Source organism: Varanus komodoensis, unplaced genomic scaffold, assembly GCF_004798865.1.
Source record: "Varanus komodoensis strain SLA01 unplaced genomic scaffold, ASM479886v1 scaffold76, whole genome shotgun sequence".
Classification (NCBI taxonomy): Eukaryota; Metazoa; Chordata; class Lepidosauria; order Squamata; family Varanidae; genus Varanus; species Varanus komodoensis.
The window spans coordinates 3155029-3172140 of NW_025336429.1; the positions used below are offsets into that span (position 1 = coordinate 3155029).

The 17112-nt window shown below is 48.4% G+C and overlaps 1 protein-coding gene across 1 annotated transcript; it reads left to right on the top strand.

The window, feature by feature from the left end:
• Positions 1 to 3411: 3411 nt before the first annotated feature.
• On the top strand, positions 3412 to 14589 carry LOC123035078 (zinc finger protein 397-like). The gene is made up of 5 exons (XM_044452917.1): positions 3412 to 3477; positions 5351 to 6180; positions 7170 to 7299; positions 8750 to 8989; positions 12648 to 14589. The coding sequence occupies exons 2-5, from the start codon at positions 5452 to 5454 to the stop codon at positions 13280 to 13282; spliced, it is 1734 nt and encodes a 577-aa protein (XP_044308852.1). The 5' UTR covers positions 3412 to 3477; positions 5351 to 5451; the 3' UTR covers positions 13283 to 14589.
• The last annotated feature ends 2523 nt before the right edge of the window (positions 14590 to 17112 follow it).

A 17112-nucleotide genomic window follows, 5' to 3' on the forward strand; every position in this document is an offset into this window, starting at 1 on the left:
CATTGCTGGAAGAAAGAGTTTAATTTCTAACATGCACCTTCTTTCTCACAAAAGAACCTGCACTGATTTTAAAAAAACCCTACTCTGCACACCATCAGTTGTGAGTTTCTCCTTATGTCATATCAAGGAACACACCTGGAGAAGAAGCAATAGCAATGTTCCAAGACTGGGAATAGGTGCAGTTCATGACAGGTCTTATAGATCATGAAGGGGACCATGCAGAAGAGAGGTTTCACCATTCAGTAGTAGAGGGACAGAGCTGGCATGGAAAAGATTCAACATCTACATGAAACCGCTGGGAGAGGTCATCAGGAGGTGTGGGCTGCGGAATCATCAGTACGCTGATGATACCCAGCTCTACCTCTCTTTTTCCACCAATCCAGGTGAGGCAGTGGCTGTACAGAACCAGTGCTTGGCCGAGGTAATGGGCTGGATGAGGGCCAATAAACTGAAGCTCAGTCCAGACAAGATGGAGGTCCTGCTGGTGGGTGGTTCGAACTTCTGGGTAGGTGTCTTGGATCTTGTCCTGAATGGGGTTGCACTCCCTCTAAAGGACAGGGTCCGCAGCTTGGGAGTGCTCCTCGACCTGGAGCTGACTTTGGAAGCTCAAGTGTCGGCGGTGGCGAGGAGCGCTTTCCATCAGCTTCGGCTAATCCATCAGCTGCGTCCCTACCTGGAGGACGACTGCCTAGCAACAGTGTCACATGCATTGGTTACTTCCTGGTTGGATTTCTGTAGCACACTCTACGTGGGGCTGCCCTTGAAGACAGTCCGGATACTTCAGATGGTGCAAAATAGAGCTGCCAGGTTGCTGACGGGGACTGGGCATTGTGCTCATATAACTCCAGTCCTCCATCAGCTTCACTGGCTCCCCATTGAACTCCAGGCCCAATTCAAGGTGCTGGTTATCACCTATAAAGCCCTTAACGGCTTGGGACCCAGATACCTGAAGGAACACCTGCGTCCATATTTGCCCACCCGCCCCTTGAGATCAGCAGTAGAGGCTCTCCTCCGGGAACCCTCTGTGAAAGCTATTAGGAGGCAAAGTACCCGGAGGAGGGCCTTCTCTGCGGTGGCGCCCCATCTGTGGAATGTGCTCCCCAGAGAGGTCCGCCTGGCGCCATCGTTATTTGTTTTTCGGCGCCAGGCCAAGACCTTTTTATTCAAACAGTATTTTAATAATGTTTAATATTTATATATTTTAATTGTGCAGCCAGTGTGTTTCCAGGTTTTCATTGTAATTGTAATTGTTTTATTTATTTCTGTGAGCCGTCCCGAGGCTATGTAGCAAGGGGACGGCATATAAAAACTTTAAATAAAGAAAGAAAGGAGAGGAGGAGAGGGAGAAAGAGGGAGGGAGGGGGAGATGAAGTGGGATGGGGCAGGGCCCCTGCTACATTGTGGGCCCGTCCCGTGGATGATGCTCATCCTATTGCTATATGAGCCCCCGCCACAAAAAAACCCAGGAAATATCTTCTGCAGGGCGGGCCCCTCGGAGTACAGGCGTCCCCTGCTAGGTGAGTGTTCTAGAAGCCCACCTGCATCACTGCACCCAGCTGGATTGTTGCGAGAAGCTGCGTTCAGCTTCTCTGAGGTTGTTTTGGAGACTCTTTCAACATGTTTGCCTGTTTCGTGATGGCTGATTTACACTGACAACGTGTGGTGGTGAAATTATGTTCAGCTGAGTGTTCCACATTTTTGACCAAAAATTGCACGGACCCATTTTGCTTGGAGGCTTGCATGCATCGCAGTCGACAACACGGGATTGTGCCTGTACATCTGTGACATCTATGATGGGGGAAAGAAAGGTGCATAAGCAGGCCATCCACCACATGGTTGGCATGAAGGGACTGTGCCTTTGGGGACTCGCGGAGAACTGGGATTGCAGCCCCCCTCCCCCCCCCGGCTGGAGTTTCTGCACCCTGACCTAAATGTGGGGAGAATCTGGAGGGAGAAAAGGAAGAAGTTTGCACAGTGCAGAGTTCAACTGGACCTCACTACCGTGGGGCGGAGTGTTGGTCACCCATTTGGGTGGCTTGAAAAAAGGATTAAATACATTTATGGAGGAGAAGGCTGCCTGTTTCTTCCAGCGTTTGAGGCAGTCTATCTCTGCAGACCAGTTGCTGAGGAATGTCAATGCAAGGGTGCAATTTCTTTGATATGCCGTGATATGTTCAATGTATTTTATTGTGTTGTAAGCCGCCCCGAGGCTTCGGCAAGGGGCGGCATAGAAATGTTATAATAAAAATAATAATAAATATGTTTGTAGAAGAAAATCTTATTGAGCAAGGGAAATTCACATCCAAGGAAACATGTTTAGGCTCGTATGGTGTAAAGCTACAGTTGTATATACATTTCCCTGGAAATAAGTCCTATGGAAATCAATGGCACTTACATGTGAGCAGATACTGAAAATTGCATTGTAGTGTACGCAGCATTCCAAGAGATAGGCCAAAATGCCTGTTGTTATTGTTACATTATATTTATACCCCACCTTTCTTGCTCTTCCAAGGAACCCAAAGTGACTTACACTTCTTTTTATCTCCACAACAACATTGTGAGGTAGGTGAGTCTGTGACTGTTTCATGCCCGACTATGTACACAACTGAATCCAGAAAATGCATCAAAACTGACAGAAGTCGAAGACACCAATGGAAATGGATGAGAAAAAACCAGGAGGCTTGTCTTCACTAAGCTTGCATATTTTTAAATTATACTTCTGTTTTCCAAAACACATTTAAAATATTCATCCAAAGGATTCTATATGGTTGTATAAAAAGTATCCATAAAGTTATTCAGGTAAACATGTATGCTATAAAAAACAATCCATAAAAGAATGCCACAATAAATTCAGAATAAAAAGTCAGCCTACTACAGATCTACAAAGAAACAACACATAGAAACAGAGCGAGTCAGAAGGGGTCTCCTGGGGTATCAAGCCTGACCCCTGGCTCTAGCCGGCTCCGCTCTGTCTACCATGTGCGTGTCTACAAGCACCAATGAGTTCAGTGGGATTTACTCCCAGGTAAGTGAGTTGTCTGCAGCCTCCTGCGTAGAAACGCATTACAATTGCAATAAAATACCTTAAAAATGCAAATTTCCCCCCAAGGTAACTGGGCAAACAAAAAGACATTTGCTGCGTCATATTAAAACGTCAAATGTGAACCTCTTTCAATATTTCGTGCTTACTTGTGTATTTCTTTAATTCTTCCCTTAAGGGCTGCGCTTTGGCGCCTGAACTACAATTCCCAGGAATCTTTGCGAGAACAAATTAAGTAACCAGATGTTAGCCAAAGAGATGAAAAAGTTGACTGGGCTGCGCATTCTTTTCACTGTTGGTTCCCAAGTGACGGCCGTCTTGTGCTGGGCAATGAGTGGCTGGGGGGCTTATGCCGAAATGTTGCCGTGGCCTTAGCTTTCTCCTTTTTTGCCCCGGAACCGGAATTGTTGTATCTTTCCCTTAGAGGAGAAATAAAGGTAAGCAATTTATACTATGTAAAATGGGGAAGGGGATTTTATTCCCTGGGTTTTTTTTTTAATCAAGAGTTAGGAATCTTCCTCCTGGTTTCTACTCCTGGAAAAGGAAAGATGCACTTTTGCAAAACTGCCTTTTCAAACACAATTTCAGGCTTGCCTGCTCAAAAGCAAGCGACCTAGGGTTCAATGGGGCTTATTCTTAAGTAGGTTTGTATAAGCTCCAAACCTCGGAAGAAAGATATATAGATATAGATATAGATATAGATATAGATATAGATATAGATATATAGTGTGTTTATATAATTATTTGTTGGGTTTGAGGCGGTAGGTTTTGATCTCACGCCTAGCCATGCTTGACTGAGCACTTGCGTATTCTTGTTCCAGGCTTCCCTTTTGGTGTATTTTTTAATAGATTGATTCTTCATTAATAGCTGGTTGTGGGTGCAAAGGCGCAGCGCTGGGGAGGTTCCACGTGGAACGAGGGTTGGCTGGAAAGAGGTTGGGTAGAGCTTGGCAGCCGGCCAGGGAAAGAGACGGTTTGGTAATAGCTGAATGAACAGTGCTAAAAACCTTTCGTTGTCAGCGCGTCTGGCTGGGCGCTTTCATGAATACAGAAGCTCCTCTTTATCCCCCTAATTTTAAGAAGAACTTACTGCTTTCGACAACAAAAGGATGTTTCATGCTCAAGTTTCCACCGTGAAGTGCCCTCAAGTTGTCTCGTGGTGACCCCGACATGGACTGCCCCGCTCAGCCCTTGTGAACCCCTCTTTGGCCTCCCTTTCCTCCTCCTGCCTGTGACTTTCCCTCGCATGATGGTCTTCTCAGGAGGGGCCCAAAGCAGGACAGCCTCAGTTTTATGTTAATTGTTAATTGTGTGCTTTGCACCCCTGAAGCAATGCACAAGGACATTTGAAGCACCCCTAACGCTCTGCAATAAGTTTATTGACTCCAGGATCTCACCGAGCTGGGGATACAGGGGATTACCCAGTGGACTTGCAGTGAACCATTAATGCCAAGAACTATGAGCAAGTCATCTAACTGATTTTGGGTGTAAGCTTATACATGTCGAGATGGCAAAAGCCCCTCAACTCCTATTTTGCTCCAGCCAGCATGCTAGTAATTTTGGACTTTTTGTGTCTAAACACGTGTAGGATTGTATCTTTAAAAACCCAGAGGACTGTATCGGTAGGATGGATTGGGGCCCTAACCCAAACCTGTGGGATCTATTTTGTTTCTACTTGAAGCTCCAAAAATATTCCAGCTGGAGCCTGGTATAAAAGTCAAGGATGCTGTGGCCAGGACTGAGTATCAGAACAGAATGGTGCTCAGGGATCTTCCAGACTCGAACCACTAAGGTTGGCCAGTGGTGCCCAACCTTTTGAAAGAGAGTTGTGTGTGCTCCCACCTGGTCTTGCTTATCCACACAAAATACTCATTTCTCAAAATTCAAATTGGTGAGACTCAAAGAAAAGTAACTGGCCCCAGAACTTAGTGCAAGTCAGAGGTATTTCTGTGCTGCCCAAATACTCTTTGCAACCCAAATGAAGGTGATACAGGAAGGCAGCACTTCCCTTTGCATGGCAGCTTCCCAGTGCCAAAAGGATTCATTTTTGCAAAATCTTTCCAGTGCCAGAAAGATTTACTTTTCCAAAAATCTTAACTAAATCAGTAGGGGCAGGAAAGGAGTTTGCATGCTGGTCCAACTGGCTGCTCCAACTGTTTTGGCTGCTCGCAACTGTGCTTGTGACCAAGAGATGTTTGGAAGTGTGTGTGTGTGGGGGGGTGTCCATTAAAAGACAATGGCTCCAAGGAATGGAATGCTTTTAGCAGCACGCATTTCTTATTTCTATTTTATCTCCTTTTTTAATCCCAGGAAAGGCCCAGTTGCTACACCACAGCCTCCTTTAATTCCCCCTTACTGATCCAGAGAAATTGCTACTGTGGGACCAACCAAAAGGAGTAGCTGATGACAAAATGGAAGCCCCGCCAGGAGCCAAAGTGTGGGAAGAGTTGGAGGCAGTGGGGAAAAGCCCCCGAGTCCTGCCTGGAGGACATAGGAGAGGTTTTCTGCAAAGGACACTGGGAAACCAGATTAAAGAAGAACCAGGAGAAGGGTTTCATCAGCTGTGGGAAGCCCAGTTGCAGGAGTTCCTGAAGACTCTGGAGTCTCCACATTCTGGGTTGGGAACCACGGAGTTGCCAGAGCCGCCGAAGCCATGGGGAGACGCTCAGGCCTTCCTGGTCTCCTTCGAGCAGGTGGCTGAGGCCTGCCGGTGGCCCAAGGAAGAGTGGGCGGCCCGGCTCCTGCCTGCCCTGAGCGGAGAAGCGGAGCGGGCCTTTCACCGGCTGGAGGCCCAAGACAGGGAGGATTATGGGAAGGTGAAGGCGGCCATCTTGCGAGGAGATGCCCTGAGCCGGGAGAAGCAGCGGCAGCACTTCCGGCATTTCTGCTACCAGGAGGCCGCGGGGCCGCGGGGGGCGTATAGCCAGCTGCGGGAACGTTGCTGTCGCTGGCTCAAAGTGGAGAAGCACAGCAAGGAGCAGATCCTGGAGCTGCTGGTTCTGGAGCAGCTGCTGACCATCCTGCCTCTGGAGGTCCAGACCTGGGTGAGGGAAGTCGGGCCCGAGACCTGTTCCCAGGCGGTGGCCCTGGCTGAGGACTTCCTGCTGAGGCAGCAGGAGGCCGAGAGGCAGAAGTCACAGGTGAGTCGCTGGTGCTCTGAGGGAAGCCTTGCATTAGAGGTTCTCTTTCAGGGAAGAGAAGTCTCCCTCTATTTTAAGTGTCCCTAAAAATGCTATAATGGATGAGCCAAGATGTTTTTGCAGAGGGACAAGTTGTCTGGGTTCTCTGCAGAGCACTTAATACGGTTTTTTTGCTCTGCCAAACAATGCTCATACATACCTAGAGGAAACAGGTGGCTAAGCTGCTCTAACCCTGCAAAAGGGACACCATTTTGTTTTGCTTAGCTTCCAGCGTAGCCCACCTGTCATTTCCACACGCAAGGAACCCAAGGTTTCTATGTCCCTGCTCCATTTTATCCTCACAACATGCCTGTGAGGTAGGCTAGGCAGAGAGTCCATGACTGGCCCAAAGGCACCCAGTGACCTTCATGGCCACGTGGGGGACAAGGAACCTGCATCCCAGGCTCTCTGCTGTTTGTTTACTAAACGTGCGGCACACAAATAGGCAAAAACTGTTCCTTGTTGATCTGAGCACCAGCATATTTTCTATAAAAGTCACGTTGCTGTAATTCCATCCCTCCACCAGATACATAGAAACACTGAACTGTTCATTTGGTGGGGATCTTTGGAGGACTTCTTGTCTAGCCCCTTGTTCAAGCAATAATAATGCTTCCCAATCTCTACTCACTTTTGTCCAAAATTTGATTCCCTGAAACATCTCCTAACTGATTCCGGTCCTGCCCTCCCATGCAAGAGGAATCTTTCTGCTCCTGTTTGTAGACGGCAACCAAGCTAGATGCTCTGTGTGAATAACTGGTATGGTACAGGATTGGGCAGCTCCTGGGCGCCCCGTGTTGTTTTGGTCGAGAATCCCACCAGCCCTAACCGGAATAGCCATGGGTGTTGTGGCCTGCCAGATATTTTGGACTCCAAGTTTCCCACCCAAAGCACTCAGCTTCTTGGTCCTGTCTGGTTCATCCAGCTAAATAGAATTGCGACTGCCGTTTCAGGTTCTGATTCCGCTGGGGGCTGACGCGGCTGTGAGCAACTCCGAGGCCAAGCAGCCACTGTCTGACACCGGATGGACCCCATTCAGTGGAGACACCAGACCGGAAAGACAACAGGCTCCTCAGCTGCTGGGTAGGGATTTTGTTCATGCTCAGGTGCTCAAAAATGCCTGGGCTGACCTCTCTCTCTCTCTCTCTCTCTCTCTCCCCCCCCTCCCTCTCTCCCTCTCTCCCTCTCTCTCTCTCTGACAGTGCAAATGTGAAAGCAGGTGTTAGTAGACAACATTCAGACATATTTCTTGAAACCTGCAGACGTGCCTTCTCCATTCTTCTTGTTAAAACATTTCCTACCGGCAGCTGGGATTGCCTCGGCCTCTGAGAGTTCTTCTTTCACATGAATGCATCTGGGCTACACACCCAGCTCAGAAGCATCCTAGAAAATGAAGATGGAAGCCGAGTGTGGGCTGGCGCTTCCATCTGCATAACGACCATTTTGTGACAGTGCCCAGGAGAGTGTCTCAGACTGGCGGATGTTCCCATGGGCTTGTCCTTACATTAAACCAAGCAAAAGAATGAAAACAGTGCAGAATATGCCCATCTTAAAACCAGCAGCAAGGAATAAAACTGTCATCCGATTAAATTAAACCCTGTAGCTGAACAGAGTGCTAGAAGCATTCACAACAACACTCAGAGCAGTTCTTAAAATGGGTGGCAGGGAAAGACTATGCCATAGGCACCAGTTCTCCTTATCGGTTTTATCCAGCTTCCCTCTGGAACATGGAACGCTGCTTTCTGGCCCCATTTATGGGGAGCTCGTGGGCTGTGTGTCCCCGCTGGCTGTGCTCAGTGTGCCCTGCGAAGACCTGGGGTGCTCCCCTCACTTTTCCCCGCTGTGCAGCTGATCGGTCATCAGTAGTCAGAGGGGAAACGGAGTGCTGTTCCCCCGCAGCGAAGAGCAGTGGGAACAGCGGTCCTGAGCAGAATTGCCAAGCGCAAGGGGAGCCTGGTTCAGTGGGAGCAGTGCCTGATCCTGCCTAATCTTGGAAGCTAAGCAAGGCCAGGCGTGGTTGGAATCTGGAGGGGATACTTGAGTCCTGCCTTGAGCATGTGGTTGGATCAGATGGGCTGATAGGCCACATCCAAGTGTATGATTCTACGATTCATTTGCGTTTCCCCTTTTTTATTCTATTTTTATCCCATCCAGCCTCCAGAGAGCACCAGGAGTAAATTATTTCTACAGGAAGTTATGCATTTGTTACCTTGATGTGCCCCACTTTTCCCCCTTGCAAGGAAAACAAGGCAGTTCCCACAGCCTCCCTCCTTTCCATTATAACTTCACAACAGCCCTGCAAGGTAGATTAGGCTCAGAGTCTGTGCCTGATCCAAAGCCAGCCCGTGAGCTTTGTGGCCAAGCAGGGATTAGAACCTGCATTTCCTGAGTCCTAACCAAGCTGTTCACTGCCGTGCCGACCTGGCTATCAATGTACCAAGCAAATTAATTGAATGGATTTCTTTGTCATCTTTCCTTAATTCTAGATTCCCCTTCCCCAGGAGAATAACCTGCACTTCTTTTCCCCTTGCAGCAAAAAGGTGGTCGGAGGGGTGTGAGGAGGGAAAATATGCCCCAGAGGTGGGTCCACACAGAAGATCTGTGGGGAAAGCAGAAGAGAACATTCCCCAGGACCATGTGCCAGAAGTGGTCTCTGGGAATGAGCCCAGACTAGGGGACCAGCGGGAAGCCTGTCCGGAGGAGATCAACCGGGAAACCTTTCCTTGTGGAAACACTGGTGTGGAAATCCCCATCTACCCACAAACCCTTGCAGGTGAGGTGTGCAGCTTTCCTCGGAAACATTCTGTGGGAACCCGGCTGTGGTGAAACCCAAGGGAATCTGGGCACCACTGGGATGTCTTTAGAGGAGCCAGGACCGGCCCTGGTGTTAGGCAGAGTGAGGTGGTCCAGGCAGCAGATGCTGGGGGTGGCAAAAGGGGGTTGGAGGACACACCTGTGTGCCGTGCTTGGCATCTCCCAGCCTGCAGGTGCAGTGAAGGATGCCATCCGTGCTGACGTCCGTGTCGTCTCAAGCAGCCAAACGTTTTGGGCAGGGGCCAGTTCGCCGAGGCTGCAGTGGAAGATAGTCCTGGGGGCGGCTACTAGCCACCATGGCCTGATGCAGCAGAGAGGCAGAAACCCAGTCCTGTGGACCTGGCACGGCCTCCCTGTGCTCCCAGTTTGGGGTCCCAGAGTTCCCCAGAGGTCACTCCCTTTTTTCCCAGATCATTTGGAGACTTCTCTTTCCTCATTCCCCAAGTTTTTCTTTGCTCATTCCGCGAGGTTGAAATGCCACTTTGAATGCTTCCTTAGTGGCAGAGAAAGCTTTGGGACTTTTTTAAAGCTAAAACATGTGGGTTTTTAAAATCTATTTTGGCCTTGTCCCTTTTGTCTCTGGCCCTGTCCTCTTTTGTCTTCAGCCCCACTTACAATGGAAATGCAGATCCCAGAGCTTTTCGGGGATTAAATTGGACATTTGGGCAGAAGGAGCTCCAGCTGGGTTCATGGAGCTCCAGACTGTGCAGGCAGCAGCGAGAATAGGCGGTTGTCTTGAAGAAGCAAATCAGGAAGCTCCCGATTCTAGTCCTACCTCTGCCATGAGCTCAGCCTCAGTCTTCCCACCTGCAGTATGGGCAGATCATAATACTGGTTTTGAGGCTTATTGTGAGGATGCATGTGGAGAACTTTCGGCTCTTGAAGCACAGTGCCAATGTGAACTCTCACAGGAGTTGCAGCTATTGATTGATTGATTGCTTTTATAAACCATCCCATTACTAGCCTCTCAGGACAGTTTGCAACAAGCACAGATCAAAATGGCACAGCATCCGGCAATTCACAATAAAATCACAATTAAAACCAGTTAAACATTAAAATGACGGGAGAATAAAAGGGGAGAATTATATTTCTATCTTGATGTTTTCCCTGCAAGAAACCTGAGGCATCTTATAAAATTCTCAAACGGCTCTTCATTTTATCTTCGCAACATCCCTGTGAGATAGGCTAATCTGAGAGTCCGTGACTCGCACAGGTCACCCAGCGAGCTTTATCCAGATGCGTGAGACATCCCACATGTTGAAGCTAAGCAGGTCCAGGACTGGACTGCGCTTGGAGGGGAGACCACCAGGGAACTCCATGTAGCCACCTTGAGTTCCACAGTGGAGAATGGTGGGCTGTGAACATAATAAATAAATAGTAACTAGTGTATGTTTATTTATTTGGGACCTTTTCACAAGAATCTGGATGGCACGATGTTGGCTTGTTAGAGGCATTGGGCTGGGATTCGGGAAATCTGCGCTCCAGTCCTTTGATAACCCTAACCCACTTCACTGGGTGGCTTTGGACCAGTCATGGACTCTCAGCGTAGCCTGCCTCATAGAGTTCTTGTTGTGGGGATAAACTAGAGAGGAAGAGAGCATTGGGAGCGGCCCTGGATTACTTGCAAGGCAAAGAAAAATGGGGTATAAATACAAGGGGTCTTCAAAATTTTCCGCACTTTTATATTTTTTTGCCAATGGCATTAAAAAGTTGGTACGACGCTGGGAAAAGCGCATCGCAAAGGAAGGTGACTGTGTAGAAAAGTGATGTTTTTGAAAATTTTAATAAATATTTTAAAAAGTGCGGATACTTTTTGAAGAACCCTCATTGAAGAACCCTTGTAAAATCATAGTAGGTGGGCCTTGGGTGCCATCCATAACGCTCCTCTGACATGCTTATGAATTTGGCCACCTTTATTATTATTGTTTCTTATCTATACCACCCAGTAGACAAAACTCTCTGAGCGGTTCTTGGCATTGCACAAAAACACAGAGTACCAGTCCGATAACATACTGCATATGATGTTCTCAATATATACCAGGTTGAAAACAATATGATGGGTAAAGCAATTGTGAGCCGTCCAGAGACTAAAGTGATGGATTTATTATTTATTTATTAAAACATTTCTGTGCCGCCCCTTGCCGAAGCCTCGGGGCGGCTTACAACACAATACAATACATTGAAATACAAAAATAACAATATAAAATTAACAATATAAAATAAATAACAATGTAAAAGATGGGCTAGAAATATCCTAAATAATACATACATACAAACAATCTCTCTGTGAATCGGACCTGTTGAAAACAGTTCACCTAAATGCCATATTTTGCCCTGAAATGACTGGGGGAGGCAGCTAGCCCTAACCTGGTGCCCAGAAGATGGCCTATAAGAACACGAGAACAGCCCTGCTGGGTCAGACCAGGGGGCCATCCAGTCCAGCGCTCAGTACACACGGTGGCAAACCAGCTGCCCCCAGGATCCCTCCAGCAGGAGGGGTGCAGGACCCCCTTCTGCCCAGCTCCTCAGCAACTGGCGTGTGCAGGCAGGCCGCCCCTGGTGAAGGAGGGCACACTTGGCCAGCAGGGCTAGTAGCCACGGAGAGCCCCCTCCTCCTCCATGAATCTGTCCAGTCCCCCTTCAAAGCCACCCAGATTGGCAGCCATCACCACTTCCTGTGGCAGCCAGTTCCATAGTTTAACCACACACTGGGTGAAGAAGGCCTTCCTTTTATCTGTCCTAAATTTCCCACCCATCAGTGTCCTGGGATGACCTCTTTGGAGTCGACAAAAAGGTCTCCCTTTCCACTTTTCTGTACAAGGCACAGGAAACCTGCCAGGAAGGACAAGATGGCAATCGGACTCAGCAGAGGATGTTCTTGCCGATCACACGCATGGTGCCCTTCTGGCCAGTTTCCTGCTAGATTCTGAACCTTTCATTCCATCTAGTCCAGCATTGTGAACACACGGTGGCAAACCAGGTTCCCACAGGAAGACCCCCTCCAGCAGATGGGGGCGAGACCTGCCCAGCTCCTCAGCAACAGGTGTGTGCAGGTGAGCCGCCCCTGCTGAAGGAAGGAGCATGTGGCCAGCAGGGCTAGTAGCCACGGAGAGCCCCCTCCTCCTCTATGAATCCGTCCAGTCCGCCTTCAAAGCCACCCAGATTGGCAGCCAACACCACTTCCTGTGGCAGCCAGTTCCACAGTTTAACCACACACTGGGTGAAGAAGGCCTTCCTTTTATCTGTCCTAAACCTCCCACCCATCAGCTTCATTAATCAGTCAGCACCAGGCAAGCCTCTCTCAGCTGAGAGTTTTTCTTTTTCATACAGTTGCTAAATGCAGGCCCAAGCAAGTTTCGCCCTCGCCTTGGCGTCCTTAGGAAAGAAAGAGAATAAATAGATTGACAGAATTTTAACTCAGCTGGAGAGTGATGAGGAAGGCTGTGGAAGGAAGGAGAGCAAGTTTAGATACGTGCCCTTTTTTGTGTAATGGTGTGTATTTTCATGACCTCTGGAAGATCTGGGTGTCAGAAATGAGAGAGAGAAAATATTGGCATGTAGACTCGAGCTAACGGAAGGCTGCTTGGTGGATTTACCCCGATATGCATTTGCCGCAGGCTGCAGCCAAGTGAGCGAGCACAAAGAGTATAACCCACCGGAAGGTCCAGAGGTGAGGCGGTACAGGGGGTATCCAGGGACGCACAGGAGAATCCACGTCAGGGAGATGCCCTTTCACTGTGCCGAATGCGGCAAGAATTTCAGCCGCAAGCACCACCTCATGCGCCATCAGCTGATCCACACCGGGGAGAAGCCGTTCAAGTGCTCTGCGTGCGGCAAGACCTTCGTTCAGATTTCGGACCTTACGCGGCACGAGAGGACGCACACGGGGGAAAAGCCTTACCGGTGCACAGCTTGCGGGAAAAGCTTCAGCCGCAAGTCCGTCCTCCTCGCCCACCTGATGGCGCACACGGGGGAAAAGCCGTACACGTGTCTGCTGTGCGGGAAACGGTTCCGCTCTCGCCAAGGCCTCATCCATCACAAAACGCTCCACGCCAGGGAGAAAGCGTATAAATGCGCTTACTGCACCGAGGCCTTCAGCCTGCGGCCCCAGCTTATTCTCCATGAGCGGATGCATGCAGGAGAGAAGCCGTATCGGTGCACGACTTGTGGGAAGAGCTTCAGCAATAGCACAATTCTGACTAAGCACGAAATGAGTCATGCGGGGACAAACCGTGTCAGCAAGGGGTGCTGAATGCCAACTCTAGTGCTGAATTCCCTCTGAATTCAGGGAAGTCATTAACGGACAGATTCCAGGAGTGGAGAGGGCAGAAATATCCTCCAGTTTTAACTTAAAGCTCTTACTGCCAGTAACTAAGTCTTAGGAGGTGCATTTGCAACTTTTAGAATGGAGGGAAGCCACAAAGAGTTGTGTGGGTTGGTGTGGCCATCTGCAACCCAAGGTGGTCAAAAATGGCGCGCACGACTGCGTGGCTTGCTTGGTTTTCTCAACTTGCTTACTGTGGTCTGCCCCTGCAGCAGAACAAGGCGCTTGAATTTTTTAAAAACATTTAGGGAAGTTTTAGGGGGAAAGTAATGTATTTTAGTTCCTAGAAAGGTGCGGTTGATGGGGATTTGAGTTAGGATGTTTCTGTAGTAGCAGGCCCAGTTGTGGGATTCCCTTCTTAGGAAGGCTAAGTTGGTTTGTTCAGTGTTTACTTAAGACTGGGGGTCCCTATTTGGGAAACTGCTGTTTCAACACCATAGATGCCTAAGGGAGTTGCTACTTTGGCATCAGCCTTTTCCCTTGTGGAACATAGGCTGTGTCTTTTTAAACAAGAGTGTGTTCCACCTTTGTTGGACATTTAATAAGGGACTATCTAACTTAGCTAATCGCTGGCAATGCAATACAGCTAAAGCTTCTTTTGAACGTATGATTTAGCAATATGCAGGAGTCGCTTCTTTCGCAGAGAAAGCTGCTAAATTTTGTATTGGAACAGACTTTAATACTGACGAATTTACCTGCTCTTATAAATTATTTACCTGTCTTCTGGAAATTGAAAGATGGAAGGGGAAATGGATTCTTCGTGCCACTTTGACAAGTAAAGGCGGACTTTATAAAACTTCCAATCATGTACTCGATTGGGGAGCTAACAATGTTTTCAGCTTGTGAACAGGTGGTGTATAGACGCCAACTTCAAATGGATGCTTAATTTGAATAAGTGGATCACTTTTGTTGAAGCTGTGAATAATTGCTACAAAATTGTATGCATTTCATAGACAGCCATGTATTTATATTTTAAAAATGTGAAAATTAAAAAATTGGGTGACTGAGATGCCATGTTGAGACTGTTGCATTAGATGGTTAAAAACCATTGTGCCAGCAACCTTTAAAGTGATGGACGTCACTTTTTCATTGGCGCGTCTTCCCTACTTTGTTGTATGTTTTGGCTTGCTTGGAACAATTGTCTTTATTGTGTTTTACACTGTAATTGTAAATTGTCTGGAGTGCTCACTGAGTGGAGGGGAGTCTCAGAAATACACTAAAGAAATAAAAAATAAAGACAACCAAGAAGGGTGGCACCATGCTGCTCCAGCACTGAATTTTCCACCACGCCAGAAAGGTGCTTCTACTTGAAAAGGTCCATGCTTCCCGTTGCCTCATTTTGCCCCCAAATTTCACCACTAACTGGCCGCAGTGGCTTTTGGCCACCAGAAATGGCCAGGGAGCCACTCATGACCCTGGTTCGGGAACCCTCCTGCCCTATCAGTAAAGGAAACCTCTTTGGCTGGGTGGCTGTTTGTTCCCAGGGAGGAAATTTCAAGAGGAAAAGAAACGCTGTGTTTGTGGAAAAGAAAGGTGATTTCTCAGCATGGCTGCTCCACAAACCTTGGCAAGCAAGCCACTTTGAATAGTATAATACCCTGTACATCAGGTACCCAGCTTTTCTTTAATGCATTAGAGACTTGTGTTTTTTCTGCTCTTTTGTCTGAGATACCTTTGCTTCTTGGAAATGAACCAGAAGGTCTTTATGCAAAGAACAGCTTTTTTCATCCTACTCTCCTCTGTTTCTGTCAGAACAGTGCAAGATGTGGCAGAAAGTATTTCAAAAGGTTTGTGGCTTTGAGATATTCTGGTGGGACAATCCTGAACTCGAATCAGGGCTAAAAAATACTTTTAATGGCAAATCTTCGCCTTGGAAGTTTCTTTGAGGTCATCTAGGCCAATCCCTACAAGGAAGGCTTTGGACTCCAGCTTCTCTGAAAGGTGGTAGCCCAACAGCTGATTATGGATGTCCAGCAGAGGCGAATCCGTCACTTTCTGGGACCATCTCTTCCCTTGTGGAGCAGCTCTGACTGCTTGGAATTTTTTTCCGATGGTTGCTTCTGCTGAGGACAGCAAAAAGTCCCCTGGTTCATTGTATGACTGGGAGAGAGGCAGGCAATACCAGCAAGAAATTTTATATAAAAAAGACTCTTTTAGGTGCACGCTAACAATATAGAGTGAGCCCAGCTCCTGTCAGCACCAGATGCTGCAGTCCTTACACACAGCAAAATTTATACATTTAGCTTTTTGCAATAATTAGTAATAGAAAACATCACAGCAGAAAACATTCAGTTACTTTTGTACATGGTTATCTTGGCCAATGCTTTTTAGGACATCTGGCATCAAAACAACTGCCTCCTGGCTTATCTTTTCAAATTCTGACCTGGGTACAGGTAAGTTTATTTTCCTCGTTGGCTACATCCAGCAGCTGTCAAATGTGACTCAAAGAAGGGATGGCATATGTGGATTTGAAACTGGATCTCCAGGGTCTTTGTCTGCTGCTAATATACCTCACTATTCCTTGTGGTGCATAAAAAACTGTATTGGTGAATTGCTAGTCAAGGTTTGGACAGCTCTAGCGGAAAAATTTGCAAATGGTTTCTAAGCCCATTTGTCTTAAATTTGACTTGCCTTAAATTTCATGGCAATTCTCCAGTTTACTTTGCAAATGGGCTTAGAAACCATTGCAAAACTGGAGAGGGAGGACTGAATTCAGGTGTGCACCAGGTTTCATGTGGGGGGGGCAGTTTGAGAGCAAAGGGGACATGGCTAAAATGCAAACAATAACAGCATATTGTGGCTTAAAGCTCCTTCTGATAGCACAGTGAAGTGAACAGTCTTTCTATGCTTGATATGAGGTATTGCAACTTCTGAGATGGGAAGATAACTGCACACCTGCCAGGGAAATGATCGAATGTTCTGTGGTTTGGAGAAAGGCAAACAGCCTGGGAAAGCAGGTGGACCTGCTGACATTGGAATCTCAGAAGGGCTGGATGACCAAAATCATATAGCATTGTAACCATGAATGACCCATCCAAGGTGGGGCCCCAGGAAGAAGGCAGGGCCAGCTGGAGAGGTCTGGGGGGCTGCATGGGGCCCACGGAGGGACTGATGCGTCCCGTAGGTCCTCAGCTCCATGCCCCTGCCCTGCCCTCCAGCCTGAAAGCTCCTGTGGGCGTGCATCACCCACTTGGAGAACTCGCCACCATCGGATGGCTGGTTCCCTGGATGTCGTTAGACCACAGGCTCCACAGTCCCTGGTTGTTGACTGTTCTGGCTGGGACTGATGGGGGTTGGAGTCCCACATCACAGGCTGCCCACCCCTGATTTGCGGAACGTGGGTATCCTTCCCCCAAAGAGCTCAGGCCGCAGCTGCTGGCTCCCACCCCCTTTTATCTCACAACAATCCTGTGAGGTAGGCTGTTTCAGCAGATGTGACTTCTTGGAACGGACTCGGTGGGGCTCGTGGCTGAGCAGAGACTGAAACTCAGATTTCCCCGGCATTAGCCCATCATCGTTATGGAAAGCTCCACGGTTTTCCCCCTCTGTTGGGGGGAATGTAGGATCCTGGATGGTTTTTGCATGTTTCCGAGGCTGCTTGGGCCTCGGAGAGGGAGGGAAATGCCTCGGACCCTTTGGGGAGGGCGGAAGCAGGCGGCCTCGGTGTGCGCAGCGGGAGGGGCTCCCACCAGTGCCCAGCGCTCCTGCTGCCGCCCCCCCCCCCGGAGGACCCCTTTCCCCGCCCCAGGCAGCCCGTT

Coding starts and splice junctions, on each gene's coding strand:
- LOC123035078 (XM_044452917.1), top strand. CDS start 5,452: ATGGAAGCCCCGCCAGGAGCCAAAGTGTGGGAAGAGTTGGAGGCAGTG. Junction 6,181..7,169: donor CCGAGAGGCAGAAGTCACAG/GTGAGTCGCTGG, acceptor CTGCCGTTTCAG/GTTCTGATTCCGCTGGGGGC. Junction 7,300..8,749: donor ACAGGCTCCTCAGCTGCTGG/GTAGGGATTTTG, acceptor TTCCCCTTGCAG/CAAAAAGGTGGTCGGAGGGG.